We start from the raw sequence: 14,681 nt of genomic DNA on the forward strand, positions 1-14,681 counted from the left end.
CTGGAGGTTCTGAAGGCCCTGGCTAAATCCCCGCCTCTGGCACCACATCTTCTCCAGCCTCCTCATTGTCTGATTTGAGTGCCACCTGCACAGGCTGCTGGCACAGCACCACATCAGCCTCCTCGCTGTCTGAATCAGCTACTAGCTGCACAGGCCACTGATGGACCACAACAATCATCATAAAGACCAGTCAGTAGCTAACCATCTGAATTTTGATCACGCGATCCTGGGGATGCTGGTAAGAGTGAAAAATGTTCCCAAGTCCCCCCCCTTTTTTTAGTATTGTCGTAACTTTGAACAGTCACTAAATGAACTGTTGTAAGTCAAGGACTACCTGTACACAGCTGTGACCCCCATATTCTGAACAATTCATCTGAAAAAAAGGAATTTAGCTTTCTTTGACGGTTCAGGAGAGAAGTCCGGTTCTCGTTTCAGGTTCACTGGCCCGTACGCGGGCTAGGAATTCTTCGTCTCACTGTGCCGTCGTTTTGATATGGAATGATGGGACCAAACAACATTCCTGGGTCAGCCAGAGACAGTTTTTATTGTGCAAGTTTCAGAGGCAGATTGGTTCTTACTATCTGAACAAAGGAAAGAGATCTAATACCCCTGTTTTATACTTTTCCAAGACAAAGGATTTTGCTAGCACAGCAGTTTTCCATATATGGTTAACATACATCCATTATAAGATAATTGACATTTCCTAATTACTAAATTCCTATATTATTTTCTAGTTCATAAGATGATTGTAGCTAAACATCCTTTATTAGTTCTGTGATTGCTGATGCATAGATTTATGTCTTCCTTGGTTCCATATGGATATCCTTACATCCTTGACAACTAGGCCCCTTCAGCAGATATATATATATTACCCAGGATGTCCTTGACAACTAGGTCCCTTCAGAAGATATATATATTATCCAGGATGTAATTTATCTGACTTAGTGTAATCTTCCAAACAAATATTGTTCTTCCAAACTAGCACATTTCTTTCTTACAATAGAGAGGGTCCTTTAGAGTCCATGTAGCTGACTTTGTATGATTCCTATTTTATTTACCTTATTCACATTATTCCCCCCTTTTGAAGTTTTTCCATGCAGAAACTTCAACCATTCCCTACATAGTAGATAACATTCTATACTTTCTAATTAAACAAAGCAAACATATAATATCTAGCAAAATACGACTAATTCAGGCAAGGGATGGGTATTTCTTGATCTTCATTCCCCTAAGCCTTGGAGGTACTCTCTCCATTTCTTCCCAGGTTCAATATCTACATATGTGTTTGCATCAGAGTCTTTATCTTCATCAAGGGAATTGGGGCTAACCTGATGATCAGTGAGGCTCTCCATGAAAACTAATTCCTTTTCAGATTGCAGTTCCTTTACTGCTCTCTTTGATAGCTGTTTGAGCAGAGGAATTATACAAGGAATAAAAGCTAGGCCTGTTACAGCACATATCAACAAGAATAACATTTGTTTTATCCAGCCGGATCCAGGCAACCAAGAAAACCACATGTCAGTTGTTTGTAACTTCTGACTCATCTTGGAAGCCCTGTCCTGTAAATCCTTGGCAATTTCTCTGACCACACCTGATTTATTCATGTAGAAACAACAATCTTCTCCCAGAAATACACACAAACCACCTTTCTCGGCTGTTAGGAGGTCTATGGCACGTCGATTTTGTAGGACCACTGCTGCCAAAGAATCTATCTGGTCTTGGACTTCTACCAAAGTCCCAGCAATTTGATTCAGGCTCTCTTGAAGCTCTTCTGATAATTGTCGAAACTGTATTACGGAGTGTGTCACTCTACCTATACCTGTTCCAACTGCAGTTCCTATCCCCATGATTACTAATAGTGGGACTAGGATTGGTGCCCGTTTCTGAACATGTCCCATGAGAGGAACAGGAATGGTATGTTCTCCACTGACAACACCTATTTTAGGAAAAAGGTGTACTAATGTGCATGTCCCGGTCCAGTTTGTTGGTAAACACAAATATGCATCCTTTCCACACAAGAAGAAAACTCCATTTTCTCCTAGACACACACCTATATTTATGGAAAAGGCATGAGTTCGGTGGTTCTTTTCATTAATCCAGACCCCCAAAGTCCCTGCCACAAACATTCCAGTAAGCGGCTGTAATGGGACTTCTGGGGAAGGGTCCTTTTGCTTATCTCTGAGAGTTGGGCCTTCAAGAAGATAACGGGAGGTTATATTTCCAGGGGGAAAGAGAGCACATAAACCTGATTTGGACCTTAAGGTGAACCAGAATGGAAATCGTGCTGGCCGAAATGGCCTCGGACATTTTTCAAAAGATATATTCCATCCTCCCCATCTTCCTTTTTAATGGTCATATCTGGTGGTATTGAGAAAGTGACTTTTTGTTGAAACAAGTGGTGGGCAGAAGGAGAAATACTTCTGGTTAGTTTTACATCCATAAGGTCCATTCTAGGGCCAAGGTATATTTCTGACGGACATTGTTCTTCTGTCAGGGACCCTACAGGAATACCAGATATTTGATGTCTCTTTACGCACATTGAGGGTGTTCCTATGATTTCTACACCAGTGGCTATAGGGCCAGCTATTGGAAGGTGGCTTATTCCCAGTCTTTTGAATGCATCATAAAAATCTCCTTGCAACTTTGAGGTTGTTGCTTTGTATCTAATATGCTTTTTAAGGACTAGGGTAGCTTTTGTCCTTTCCCAGAGATCTTGCTCAACTGGGACAGCATGATAAGATGAAGGACTGGCAGATAAACGCAACCAGCATTTTTGACCCAAGGTAGAATCAGACTGATTAACGAGGCTTTGACCTAATTCCAGTATCCTCGACATGTGATTTCCTTTTTTCAATTGTTGCAGGGGTCCGTTCTCTCTTTCTATTCCCCCCTTTACCGGGATTGTCAATTGTTTGACATTAGGTATGGGAGTTGGCTCAGGTCTAAAGTAACAACCCCACCTACTGATGATACGTCGTTGGCTGGAGCGGACTTGACCTAAAGTATCTCTACTTAGTGACCTGATGCTGGTCAGTCCCTTGGGGTTGTCAATAGTTATGGATCCTTCCTCATGGACAAGGGGGATTTCTCGGGCATTCTCACAACAGTGGGAACTATTATCCAAGATATTATCACTTAATAGAACCTCTGAGAAAAACATCCAAAACCATAAAAAGGACATAATCACTTCTTTTTTTTTTACACACACTGGGTTTTAATAGCACAACACCTTTAGTTTACAAACTCTCTATGTCAGGAAGAGGGCTAGCGGTATGTGTAACTTGGGAAAGAGCAGTATCAACCTCAGTCCTAGGCTTCCCACAGAACCAGTCCTTACAGATATAACACAATACCAATAGTAGGGCTAGGATGGCAACTGCCCAGAGTCCCCACACCCAATCTTCCTCAAACATTAGTATCTTTAAGAATTTTCTTACTAGTTTCTATCACAGTTAATGGGTTTTTACATTACAAATTACAGTCATGGAGTGTTGTCGTCCTCCGTTCCGAGCTTCGGCCGTGCATAGGGAACCAGTTTCCGGGGTGGTTCAGCAAGGCTGACGATCACCACCGTGCGTTGAGAGTCCGTTGCTGGTAGGACTCAGCAGGGTGTATTCTTCTTGAACTTCAGCACCAATGGCTTGTCAGTTTTTGTTACCTGGTATGTGACCGGATCACTCTGGTCTGCAGGCTTCAGTCTCGTCCAGTGGATCCAGGATCATCCTTCCAAGCTCTTAAAAGCACAGTTACAAAACCAACAGATCTGGGAGAGCGCGCAATGGAATCTGATCAGTTGTAGTCCTCTTCAGTTAGGGAAACAGCATAGGCAACCACTCAGTTCTAAGACAGAAAAATACAAAAATAGTCCAGATGATGAAGAACGCTATTCCCACTGGTTACTGCCCACCAGTCCATTGGATTCTTTGGATCATCAACTTCAATGGATCTCCTTGGTGAGATTCCACCTTCCACTCCTTTGGGGCTGGCACGGGCCCTTTCACTTGGGGTTTAACTTCCTTCCAGCTCTGGATCAACACCCAATCATCGTGGTTGAATTTGTGGACTGGAAACTTCAAAGGTGGTGTTTGGGCTAATAGTTCTTGTTTCCTAAGAACTTCAAAATATCTGGACAGTTTATGCACATATTGTTTCAATACTTTGTCTCTGGTTTCCAGGGAATCAATGCATATACTTCCTGTAGTGAAAACTACTCCAAACAACAGTTCATAGGATGATAATCTTTCTAGGTTGGGTCTAATAAAACTCTTGACACCACTGTTGCTGTAGCATTACTGCAGGGAAAAGCTTCAACCCACCCTGTGAGGTGGTCCACTATGACCAATAAATATTTTACTCTCCCCACTTTTGGTAATACTGTAAATCCACTGGAATACATTGAAATGGTCTTAAAGCTGGTGGTCTCCCACCCATCTGTTGTTTCCTGACAGCTTGTTCATTCACCTTTTTACAAATCAAACATTTGTTTATAATTGATTTTGCTAAAGGATATATCCCAATACAACCATAGCGTTTTAAAAGTTCATCTACAATAGCTTGAATTCCCCAATGACTCCACCCATATTTTGCCAAATGTATGCACTATCCCAAATGCATACTTGGAATCTGCCTATTTTTCCTTCCAAGATGCATAAAGCCTTTTTTTTTTTTTTAATGATTTATATACCCATTATTTTGTTTATCTGTAATCCTCCTCGAGGAAGCAGGGATGGATGCCATTCACCAATGGTTGTTCTTCCGGTATCCTTCCATCCAAGATGCCCCCACATGGGTCCTCCCCATTGTCCGTGGGGACTGCTGGCTGAGGCTGAGGCTGAGGTGGTGGCGTGTTGAACTGGCTTAAGGGGATTTCATTCCTTCTAGTTAAAAACTGAGAAAAACGTGGTAGGTTCCGATTGGGACCCAATACTCCCTTAACCCTTCCTAGGCTGACAAGGAACTTGTACCTGATGGACTCATAAACGTCGTAGTCCGTTTCTGCCAGTATGTGTTTAAAAACACAATCGTCGCTAGTCAAGGAAGTCTAAAGGAGACACAAACACAAAGTAAAGACAAAGTAAGGACAAGGCAGAGGTGAAAATCAGCCGCATATTTTGCAAATCCTTGTTCTTTCTCCTTATTTAGGATATCTCATTTCACACATCTTACATCTCAAAAGAGCTTGGTTTACAAAGGATGCAACAGCCATGTTTGGAATATTGAACGAGTATTTAAACAGCCTTCCGATTTGAGGGAAGCTGACAGATGTCTACAATCCTGGAGAGTCGGTGACTAGTTTTGGTTTGTTTAGGTAGGCCTCAAACACAGGATTGTCTTCAAAGTCTCCTTCATTCATATTCATGTATCATGTTCGGTCCTCCCCCACTACCACTGTTGTGGGAAAGGAGAAAGGTGTATTTTTTTTAATAGAAATTGTAAAAGGACATAAAGAATACACGTTGGATTTATCTAATCTCATAAATGTTGCTCAAGCCTGAAGTTGCATGTAGGAACAAAAGAATGAGAGGTCCGTCTTAGGACCAAAGCTGGTTTTAGCTTTACTGGCATCGTGATTGACTTAGAGACAACTCCAGAAACTCATAGTTATTAGAGATAAATTGTAAATAAGGGGCAGGGAAGAATGTATTCATTTTAGGGCAGTGGTGAAATCCAAATTTTTTTACTACTGGTTCTGTGGGTGTGGCTTGGTGGGCATGGTGTGGCATGGTGGGCATGGCAGGGGAAGGATACTGCAAAATCCCCATTCTCACCCCTCTCTGGGGCCAGCCAGAGGTGATATTTGCCAGTTCTCTGAACTACTCAAAATTTCCGCTACCGGTTCTCCGAACTGCTCAAAATTTCTACTACCAGTTCTCCAGAACCTGTCAGAATCTGCTGGATTTCACTCCATTTTAGGGGCCTCGGATAGATTGCGTTCTTAGCTAATGAGGAAATGGTGGCAGGTAAACTACAATGGCGATAAGGAATATAAAAAAAGTATATTGATGATTTAAGATGTGTCTGCTAAACCTGTGTGTATGTGGTACACCTGCTCTGCAAAGTAGTAAACTAAAATTATCATTGTTTTCTTTTATCGTTTTGGCTTTTAATGATTTCAAAAATAGACAACGAATCCCACACTCAGTGGCCTAGCGGATCAGGCTCAAAATGGAGAGAACATGTCCTCCAATGTAGAAAAGCAGGCAGAGGGTTGGGGAGAGTTCGAATTTAGCACATCATCCACTTAAGAGTCATTACATTTCCACAAAGGGATTTAATGCCAACCCCTCTTGAATTCCATTGACCCTTTTCTGGGGCCAACTTAGTATTGACCGGTAGTGGACTAAGCTCTTGTGTATACCATGAAAATAAATTTTCTAAACTGCAACTTAACCTATGACCCTGACATCCAAGTTCTCCATAGAATAATTACAACATACTGTAGATCTTCTAGGAGGAAGGTGTGAGCACCAATTCACATCATGTCACGTCACTGTATCTCCAGAGAAAGGATCAAACATGCCCCAGTCACAAATTGAAAGGACTTGAGCATGATAGTCCTTTCGATTTGTGACTGGGGCATGTTTGATCCTTTCTCTGGAGATACAATGACGTTGCATGATATACTGTATTTTTTAGAGTATAAGACACACCTTTTCCCCCCCAAAAAAGAAGGTGAAAATCTGGATTATCGGCATCTTATACTCCGAATGTAGCCCTGCCCAGCCTCGTAAATGGAGATTTCAGAGGCTGAAAGAAGCCTCTGAAAGAAGCTTCAGAAAAAAAGCCTCTGAAAGGCTTTTATCTAAAATAATATGGCAAGCAAGAAAAGAAGAATCAGTAAAGGTTCTAACCAAACTATGCTAACAAATCTGGAGAATGACACAATAACCAACAGGTCGGAAGAGGTTAATCTATATACCAATACCAAAGAAAGAAGATTGAACAGAGTACAGATAGTCCTTCAGAATAAAAGCCTCTGAAAGAAGCTTCAGAAAAAAAGCCTCCAAACAGTTCTTAGAAAAAAAACCTCTGAAAGAAGCTTCAAAAAAAAAAGCCTCCAAACAGATCTTAGGAAAAAAAACCTCTGAAAGAAGCTTCAGAAAAAAAGCGTTTTTTTCTGAAGCTCTGTTTCGGAGGCTTTCAGAGGCAGAAAAAAAAGCAAGGCACAGAGCTCACAACCAACAAACCTCTTGCTAAAATTCACCTCTAGGAACAGCTGATTGGGGGTATTCTGGGAGGCTGATCCACTCACCAATCAGCCTTTTTCTTATTTTCCTCCCCAAAAATTAAGGTGCGTCTTATATTCTGAAAAATACGGTAATTGTCTTCTTCCACCTGCTATCCTGTTTCCCCAAAAATAAGACATCCCCTGATAATAAGCCCAATCGGGCTTTTCAGCGCATGCACTAAAATAAGGCCTCCCTGAAAATAAACCCTCCCCGAAAATATTTAAATGTACGCGCAGCTGGTTCCCGCCATTTCCTCTGGTTAGGGTTAGGGAGACAGAGCTGAAAATCAGGTAAGACGGCAAGAGGAGCCCCGTCTTGCTCCACGTGCCCCAAAATAATAAGACTTTCCCGAAAATAAGGCCTGGGGTTCAAAAAAATATAAGACAGGATCTTATTTTCAGGGAAACACGGTAGACTAAGAAACGTACTTGAACGTAGTAGTAGGAGGCCTTGGTACTACAGTGGTTTAAAGCACCCTGTTATTAACACAGCTGCCTGCAATTTACTGCTGGTTCGAATCTCTCCAAGGCTCAAGGTTGACTCAGCCTTCCATCCTTTCTAAGGTAGGTTAAATGAGGACCCAGTTTGTGGGGGCAATAAGCTGACTTTGTATAAATATACAAAAGGATGAAGGCTATTGCTTAACGCACTGTAAGCCGCCCTGAGTCTCCGGAGAAGGGCGGCATATAAATCAAATTTAAAAAAAAAAAAAAAAAAAAAAACTCTCCTAACAACAAGTTCTTAATGGCTTGGCTGCACTAGGAAAGGAGTCAAATACTCCAAAATGAATATTAGGACTCACCGATCCGTAGAGCTTTCCATTATTGCGCATACATAGGCTGAGTTTGCTCATCACACCAACGATCCTTACAAGGCCTGGACTTATACCGCTGATTACCAAAGTACCTGGAAGTGAATGGGTTAAATATTAGGAGAGCTCTTTATACATATCCAAGGAGAAAAGGACCCCAACAGGAAACAGGGAGCTAAGCAGCCACAGCTGGCTCAGTTCAAATTGGATCTGACTGAGAAGGAGGCTCAGCAGAAGCAGCTCACTGAGGACGATGAGCATAGGCTTTCCAAGCAGAGGGAAGAGCTGCGGGAGTACACGGCCAGGTATCGGCGCCTGGAGGCTCAGCGGGCTGAGATGGTCAGCCAGTTCCAGGCCATGATGCAGTCCCACTGGAACAAGGCCCTCCATCTCCTTGTCACCAGCGGCACTTCCCTCCAGCCTTTACCTAAAGCCCCGCACCAGGAGGCTGAAGCAGACCCCAAGTCGGAATTTCTGCCCCACCCTCCAACCCGCACAAAAAGACCCTGAAGGGGGAAGACTCTCTGCAGCAACACAAATGTTCATTGCATGTATCCGGCCCAGGGGCCATATTTTCAGGACCCTGCAATATAAATATAGTGCAATATAAAAAAATGCAAATAATTTTTCTGCGGACCACCAAAATTTTCTCGCGGACCACCAGTTGGTGACCGCTGGACTAAAAGACCTCCAAGGTCCCTTCCAACTCTGTTATTGAATTCCTAGCACTCTGGAGCCTCCGGGGGTGATCCTGGACATGCCCCTACCTCTCTTCCATCCCTCTGCAGCAGCCAACTCTGCAGCTCTGCCGGGAACTTACTGTACACGGTTTGGGATGGTGTGCCCCTCACGCGTCCATTGGGATTGATCTGCAGGTAGTAACCCTTCTTGTTGCCAGAAGTGTAGAGGTGCACCAGATTGTCGGAGCTGCTCCAGACGGGGGAGGCGACCGCGGGTCCCCAGCTGCAGATGGCCAGAGGCAGCAGAAGCCTAAGGGTGCAGAGAAACACTGGAGCCAGGATGGGGCGCATGGTGCTCACTTGGCTTGGATGATGTAGGACCCGTAAAGCGATCTTGGTTCTTCTCCTTTGCTGACCAGTCGCCAATACTGGGCGCCCTGGTCCTTCGGCCCTGGCTTTATGCAGGAGGGCTGGGGGGAAGGATGGGTTGAAGGGGTGGGTGGGAGAAAGGAAGAAACACCCATTTCCAAAACCATCAAATCATGAAGGGACCAGTGATGGTTCTTCCACCAATGCTCTGCAGTTGCTACTGAGAATTAAAACAATTGTGAACTTCTTGGTCACCTTGTGTTTGGCCAGTAAAACTATTTGTTCTGATGCGAATCATTGATGCATCCTGATGCTTATGGACATTAGATTTGTACCGTGATAATTTTGTGATGGGACCTAGTCCATTATTTATGGAGGTCGTCCCAAAGGTGCTTTTTCAGGAGGCAACTGGACTTCCTTGTTTTGCTTGCCTCCTGAAAAAGCACCTTTGGGACAACCGTGACTTGGATGACTGAGAATCTTTACAGACATTCGTGGAAGTAAGAGAACATGTTTCTCTGTAATACGGAGACCGAACGCACAAGACTTTATGTTGCCTACGAACACTTGGATATTAGTTTACGGCTATTATGGTTGAGATGTGGTATCACCGACATGTCAAAGACCAACAAGACGTAACATTTCACCAACTGGACATCTGTAGAAAGTGCAATTAGATCAATCAAGCTCTTTTTCTCCACCTCTTTTCCGGTGTCAGGGGCCTCTTGGTTTGGAGGAAGGGTCCCGAGATGTGCCAGAAGGAACCTCAAACTTTGACATTCTAGATAGAAAATATATACCTCCAAATATCCTTGCTTTGCATACGCTGTGATTCTCATTTCAGATACATATGGAGATCTGGGGTTTATTTCCGATTCTGAACAAACAGAATTCGCTTTACATTTTACCGTTTAAAATGGATTTTCCTTGAACATGAATTTTAAATCGATCTGATCCATCTTAGAGGGCTTTGATGGAGGATGCCAAACAAGATCAGCTGTCTCTTCAACAAGTCGTAATGGAGACATACTTCCCTTGCCGAGTGTGTGCATACCTTGTCAGGACTGAACAGCAGATATTTGTCACAATTAAAATTACAAGTAAAACGTAGACAAATAGGGCTGGAAGGAGACTTAGAGGTCCTTGGGTCCAGCCCCATGCTCAGGGCAGGAGTCTTATTCCATCCCAGATAGTTGGTTGTCCAGTGTATATTTTTTTAAACCTCCAGTGATGGAGCACCCAATAGGCAGGGCCATTCTACTGATTAATTGTTCTCGCTTGTAAAACATATATAATGCGTTCAAATAAATAAATATGACAATAGAAAAATGCATATATTGCTTTCTCATGGTCTGATACTTTTTCAAGATGTTCTTTTGAACACCTCCCACCAAAGCACCCACATTTTGGTTGTGTACATACATTTTGTTGTGTGCATAGATCCCAAATGGGACCTACAAGAAAAAGTTACAGTGTTATGTGTTCAACACCGAGTCCTCCCATTCTCCAAACATGTCTTTCTCCATACCTAACTTCAACTGACTTTTGGGTAGAGGCAGTGGTGAAATCCAATTTTTTATACAACCAGTTCTGTGAGCGTGGCATGGTGGGCATGGTGTAGCGCGGTGGGTGTGGCTTGGTGGGCGTGGCAGGGGAAGGATACTGCAAAATCCCCATTCTCTCCCCACTCCTGGGAGAAGGATATTGCAAAATCTCCATTCCCACCCCACTTTGGGGCCAGCCAGAGGCGGTATTTGCCGGTTCTCCGAACTACTCAAAATTTCCGCTACCGGTTCTCCAAACTGCTTTTATGCTTTTTTGATGACGTTTTTGGTGTTGGGTGTCCATTTTAGGTCGTGAGACATAGTAGAACCGAGAAATTTGAAGTTCTCTACTGTTGATACTGTGTTGTCTAGTATTGTAAGCGGTGGTAGTATGGAAGGGTTTCTCCTAAAGTCCACCACCATTTCTACAGTTTTGAGTATGTCCAGTTCTAGACTGTTCTGGTCGCACCACAAGGCTAGTTGTTCAGTCACCCGTCTGTATGTGGATTCATCATTGTCTCAAATGAGACTGATCACTGTTGTGTCATCTGCGAACTTCAGTAGTTTAACAGATGGATCATTTGAGATGCAGGCACACAGCCTTGTGGGGCCCCTATGCTAATTGTATAGGTATCTGATGTGATTCTGCTTAGCTTCACCTGCTGCTTCCTGATGACAGATCCTGAACTTTTGACCATACTTGATTCTCATTGGTTTAGAACTTCCATTGCAGAGCGAGGCAGTCATTAAGTCAGTCACACTGAATATATTTTTGCCATAATTGTTAAGTAAATCGCTGTAAAGTGATGTAAAGGAAATTTGGCTTCTCCCATTGGGTTTGCTTGATGTGGATTTGAACTCCAGCCTGGAACGATGGCTGCCCGCTAATGGTTTAACAGCCCACAAGTTGCTTTATGGAGCTTCTCAACTCCATTCTCCAGGAAGGGAGCCTTATGTGCCTGTTCTCCTCCATCTGATCTCAATTCTGTTCTCCCAGAAGGGAGCCTTATGTGCCCGTTCCCCTCCATCTGGTCGTAGATAGCCCATGACAAGATACCAAGATTTGGCATTTCCTGCACAAAGGTCTCTACTGTTTGGCCTACCTTTGGCCAACAGGTTGATGGGATGGGTCAGCAGCCTGAATCCCGCTAAGGTTAGTCATGAGGTGGTCCTGCTGTGATTCCAAGGAAGAAACTCATGGAGATGATCTTAGCTGAATCGGACAACTTCTACTCGTTTTGGGATATTGTGAGATATTAGGTCATGTCAGGCATACTTTTGGTTGCCTACAAAAGAAGCAACTGCATTGTCATACATATATACCGTTTTACAGTGCTTTACAGCCCGCTCTAAGCGGTTTACAGAGTCAGCATCTTGCCCCTCAACAATCTTGATCCTCATTTTATCCACCTCGGAAGGAGGGAAGGCTGAGTCAACTTTGAGCCTGGTGGGATTTGAACTGTCAAATTGCAGGCAGCCAGCTGTCAGCAGAAGTACCCCTGCAGTACTTCACTCTAACCACTGTGCCACCGTGGCTCACTGTGGTAATGCAGAACAATGAAGCCAGGTACTCCTCCTGCCTCTTGGTTGTCACCTTGTGTTGGCAGCAAACCTATTGCTCTCATGTGAATGAATTCTGATGCATGCTGATTCTTGCCGGCATTAGACTTGAACCCTGATCATTCTATTCTGAGACCTAGTCCAGTATTCTTGGAGATAACATGTTTCTCTGTAATGTGGAGATCAAACGCACGAGTCTTTATGTTTAACAGAATTAACAGATTAACTGAGTTCAAAGGGACTTTGTAGGCCATCTAGTCCAACCAATCCCACCTCACCCCCGCCCAAGCAGGAGACCCCACCTACACCATTCAGGTTGAATACCTCTTTGATTAGTTTCCATCCATTATTCCTTGTATAGCCTTCGGGCACCTTGGAAAATAGGTTGACCCCTCCTCTCTGTGGCAGCCCCTCAAATATTGGAAGACTGCTATCATGTCTTCCCTGGTCCTTCTGTACACTAGACTAGCCATGCCCAGATCTTGCAAGTGTTCTTCATATGTTTTAGTCTCCAGCCCCCTAATCACCCTGATTGCTCTTCTCTGCACTTTTTCTAGAGTCTCAACATCTTTTTTATAACATGGTGACCAAAACTGGATGCAGTACTCTAGATGTGGTCTTACTAAGGCTTTATAGAGTGGTATTAGTACCTCACTTGATCTTGATTGTATCCCTCTGTTAATACAATTTAGGATTGCATTGGCCTTTCTGGCTGCCGCTGCACACTGTTGGCTCATATTGAATTGGTTGTCCACTAAGACTCCAAGATCACTCTAAGATTTACTGTTATTAAGCCTGGTTTCACCCAGTCTATATGTCTACTTTTGGCTGACATATAGTAGGGAGGCCTAGTAGGCCCATTTTTGTTTCCCAGGAGGCTGCAGGGAGGCGTATTAGGCCCGTTTTCGTTTCCCAGGAGGCTTCAGGGAGGCCTACTAGGCAAGTTGCCACTTCCCAGGAGGCTTCAGGGAGGCCTACTAGGCAAGTTTCCGCTCCCAGGAGGCTTCAGGACGGCTCTGCAGGCCTGTTTTTGCTTTCCAGGAACCTTCAGGGAGGCCTACTAGGCCCGTTTTCACTTCCCAGGAGGCTTCAGGACGGCTCTGCAGGCCTGTTTTTGCTTCCCAGAAACCTTCACTCCCAGGAGGCTTCAGGGAGGCCTACTAGGCCCGTTTTTGCTCCCAGGAGGCTTCAGGGAGGCCTACTAGGCCCCTTTCCGTTTCCCAGGAGGCTTCAGGGAGGCCTACTAGGCCTGTTTTCGCTCCCAGGAGGCTTCAGGGAGGCCTACTTGGCTTGTTTTCACTCCCAGGACGCTTCCAGGAGGCCTACTAGGCCCCTCTTCATTTCCCAAGAGACTTTAGGGAGGCCTACTAGGCCCATTTTTGTTTCCCAGGAGGCTTCAGGGAGGCCTACTAGGCCCGTTTTCACTCCCAGGAGGCTTCCGGGAGGCCTACTAGGCCCGTTTTTGCTCCCAGGAGGCTTCAGGACGGCTCTGCAGGCCTGTTTTTGCTTTCCAGAAACCTTCAGGGAGGCCTACTAGGCCCGTTTTCACTCCCAGGAGGCTTCAGGGAGGCCTACTAGGCCCCTTTCCGTTTCCCAGGAGGCTTCAGGGAGGCCTACTAGGCCCCTTTCCGTTTCCCAGGAGGCTTCAGGGAGGCCTACTAGGCCCGTTTTCACTCCCAGGAGGCTTCCGGGAGGCCTACTAGGCCCGTTTTTGCTCCCAGGAGGCTTCAGGACGGCTCTGCAGGCCTGTTTTTGCTTCCCAGAAACCTTCAGGGAGGCCTACTAGGCCCGTTTTCACTCCCAGGAGGCTTCAGGGAGGCCTACTAGGCCCCTTTCCGTTTCCCAGGAGGCTTCAGGGAGGCCTACTAGGCCCCTTTCCGTTTCCCAGGAGGCTTCAGGGAGGCCTACTAGGCCTGTTTTCGCTCCCAGGAGGCTTCAGGGAGGCCTACTTGGCTTGTTTTCACTCCCAGGAGGCTTCCAGGAGGCCTACTAGGCCCCTCTTCATTTCCCAAGAGACTTTAGGGAGGCCTACTAGGCCCATTTTTGTTTCCCAGGAGGCTTCAGGGAGGCCTACTAGGCCCGTTTTCACTCTCAGGAGGCTTCAGGGAGGCCTACTATACCTGTTTTCATTTCCCAGGAGGCTTCAGGGAGGCCTAATAGGCCCATTTTCGTTTCCCAGGAGGCTTCAGGGAGGCCTACTAGGCCCGTTTTCACTCCCAGGAGGCTTCCGGGAGGCCTACTAGGCCCGTTTTTGCTCCCAGGAGGCTTCAGGACGGCTCTGCAGGCCTGTTTTTGCTTTCCAGAAACCTTCAGGGAGGCCTACTAGGCCCGTTTTCACTCCCAGGAGGCTTCAGGGAGGCCTACTAGGCCCCTTTCCGTTTCCCAGGAGGCTTCAGGGAGGCCTACTAGGCCCCTTTCCGTTTCCCAGGAGGCTTCAGGGAGGCCTACTAGGCCTGTTTTCGCTCCCAGGAGGCTTCAGGGAGGCCTA

The 14,681-nt window shown here is 45.1% G+C and overlaps 1 protein-coding gene across 1 annotated transcript; it reads right to left on the reverse strand.

Annotated features, from left to right (window-relative positions):
• Positions 1–2,338: 2,338 nt before the first annotated feature.
• Positions 2,339–14,391, reverse strand: LOC132712147 (fibroblast growth factor 23-like). The gene is made up of 3 exons (XM_087874312.1): positions 14,314–14,391; positions 8,032–8,135; positions 2,339–5,041 (listed from the first exon to the last, which is right to left on the reverse strand). The coding sequence occupies exons 1-3, from the start codon at positions 14,357–14,359 to the stop codon at positions 4,697–4,699; spliced, it is 495 nt and encodes a 164-aa protein (XP_087730438.1). The 5' UTR covers positions 14,360–14,391; the 3' UTR covers positions 2,339–4,696.
• Positions 14,392–14,681: the final 290 nt, after the last annotated feature.

Source organism: Pantherophis guttatus, chromosome 7, assembly GCF_059756535.1.
Source record: "Pantherophis guttatus breed Tessera chromosome 7, ASM5975653v1, whole genome shotgun sequence".
NCBI lineage: Eukaryota > Metazoa > Chordata > Lepidosauria > Squamata > Colubridae > Pantherophis > Pantherophis guttatus.

What these genes read in the sequence shown, in the direction of transcription:
- LOC132712147 (XM_087874312.1), bottom strand. Translation starts at nt 14,359, where the DNA reads ATGGGCCTATTAGGCCTCCCTGAAGCCTCCTGGGAAATGAAAACAG. An exon ending in CTCCTGGGAAATGAAAACAG is followed by an intron (nt 8,136 to 14,313) that starts GTATAGTAGGCC and finishes ATTCACTTCCAG; the next exon opens with GTACTTTGGTAATCAGCGGT. An exon ending in ATGGAAAGCTCTACGGATCG is followed by an intron (nt 5,042 to 8,031) that starts GTGAGTCCTAAT and finishes TGTCTCCTTTAG; the next exon opens with ACTTCCTTGACTAGCGACGA.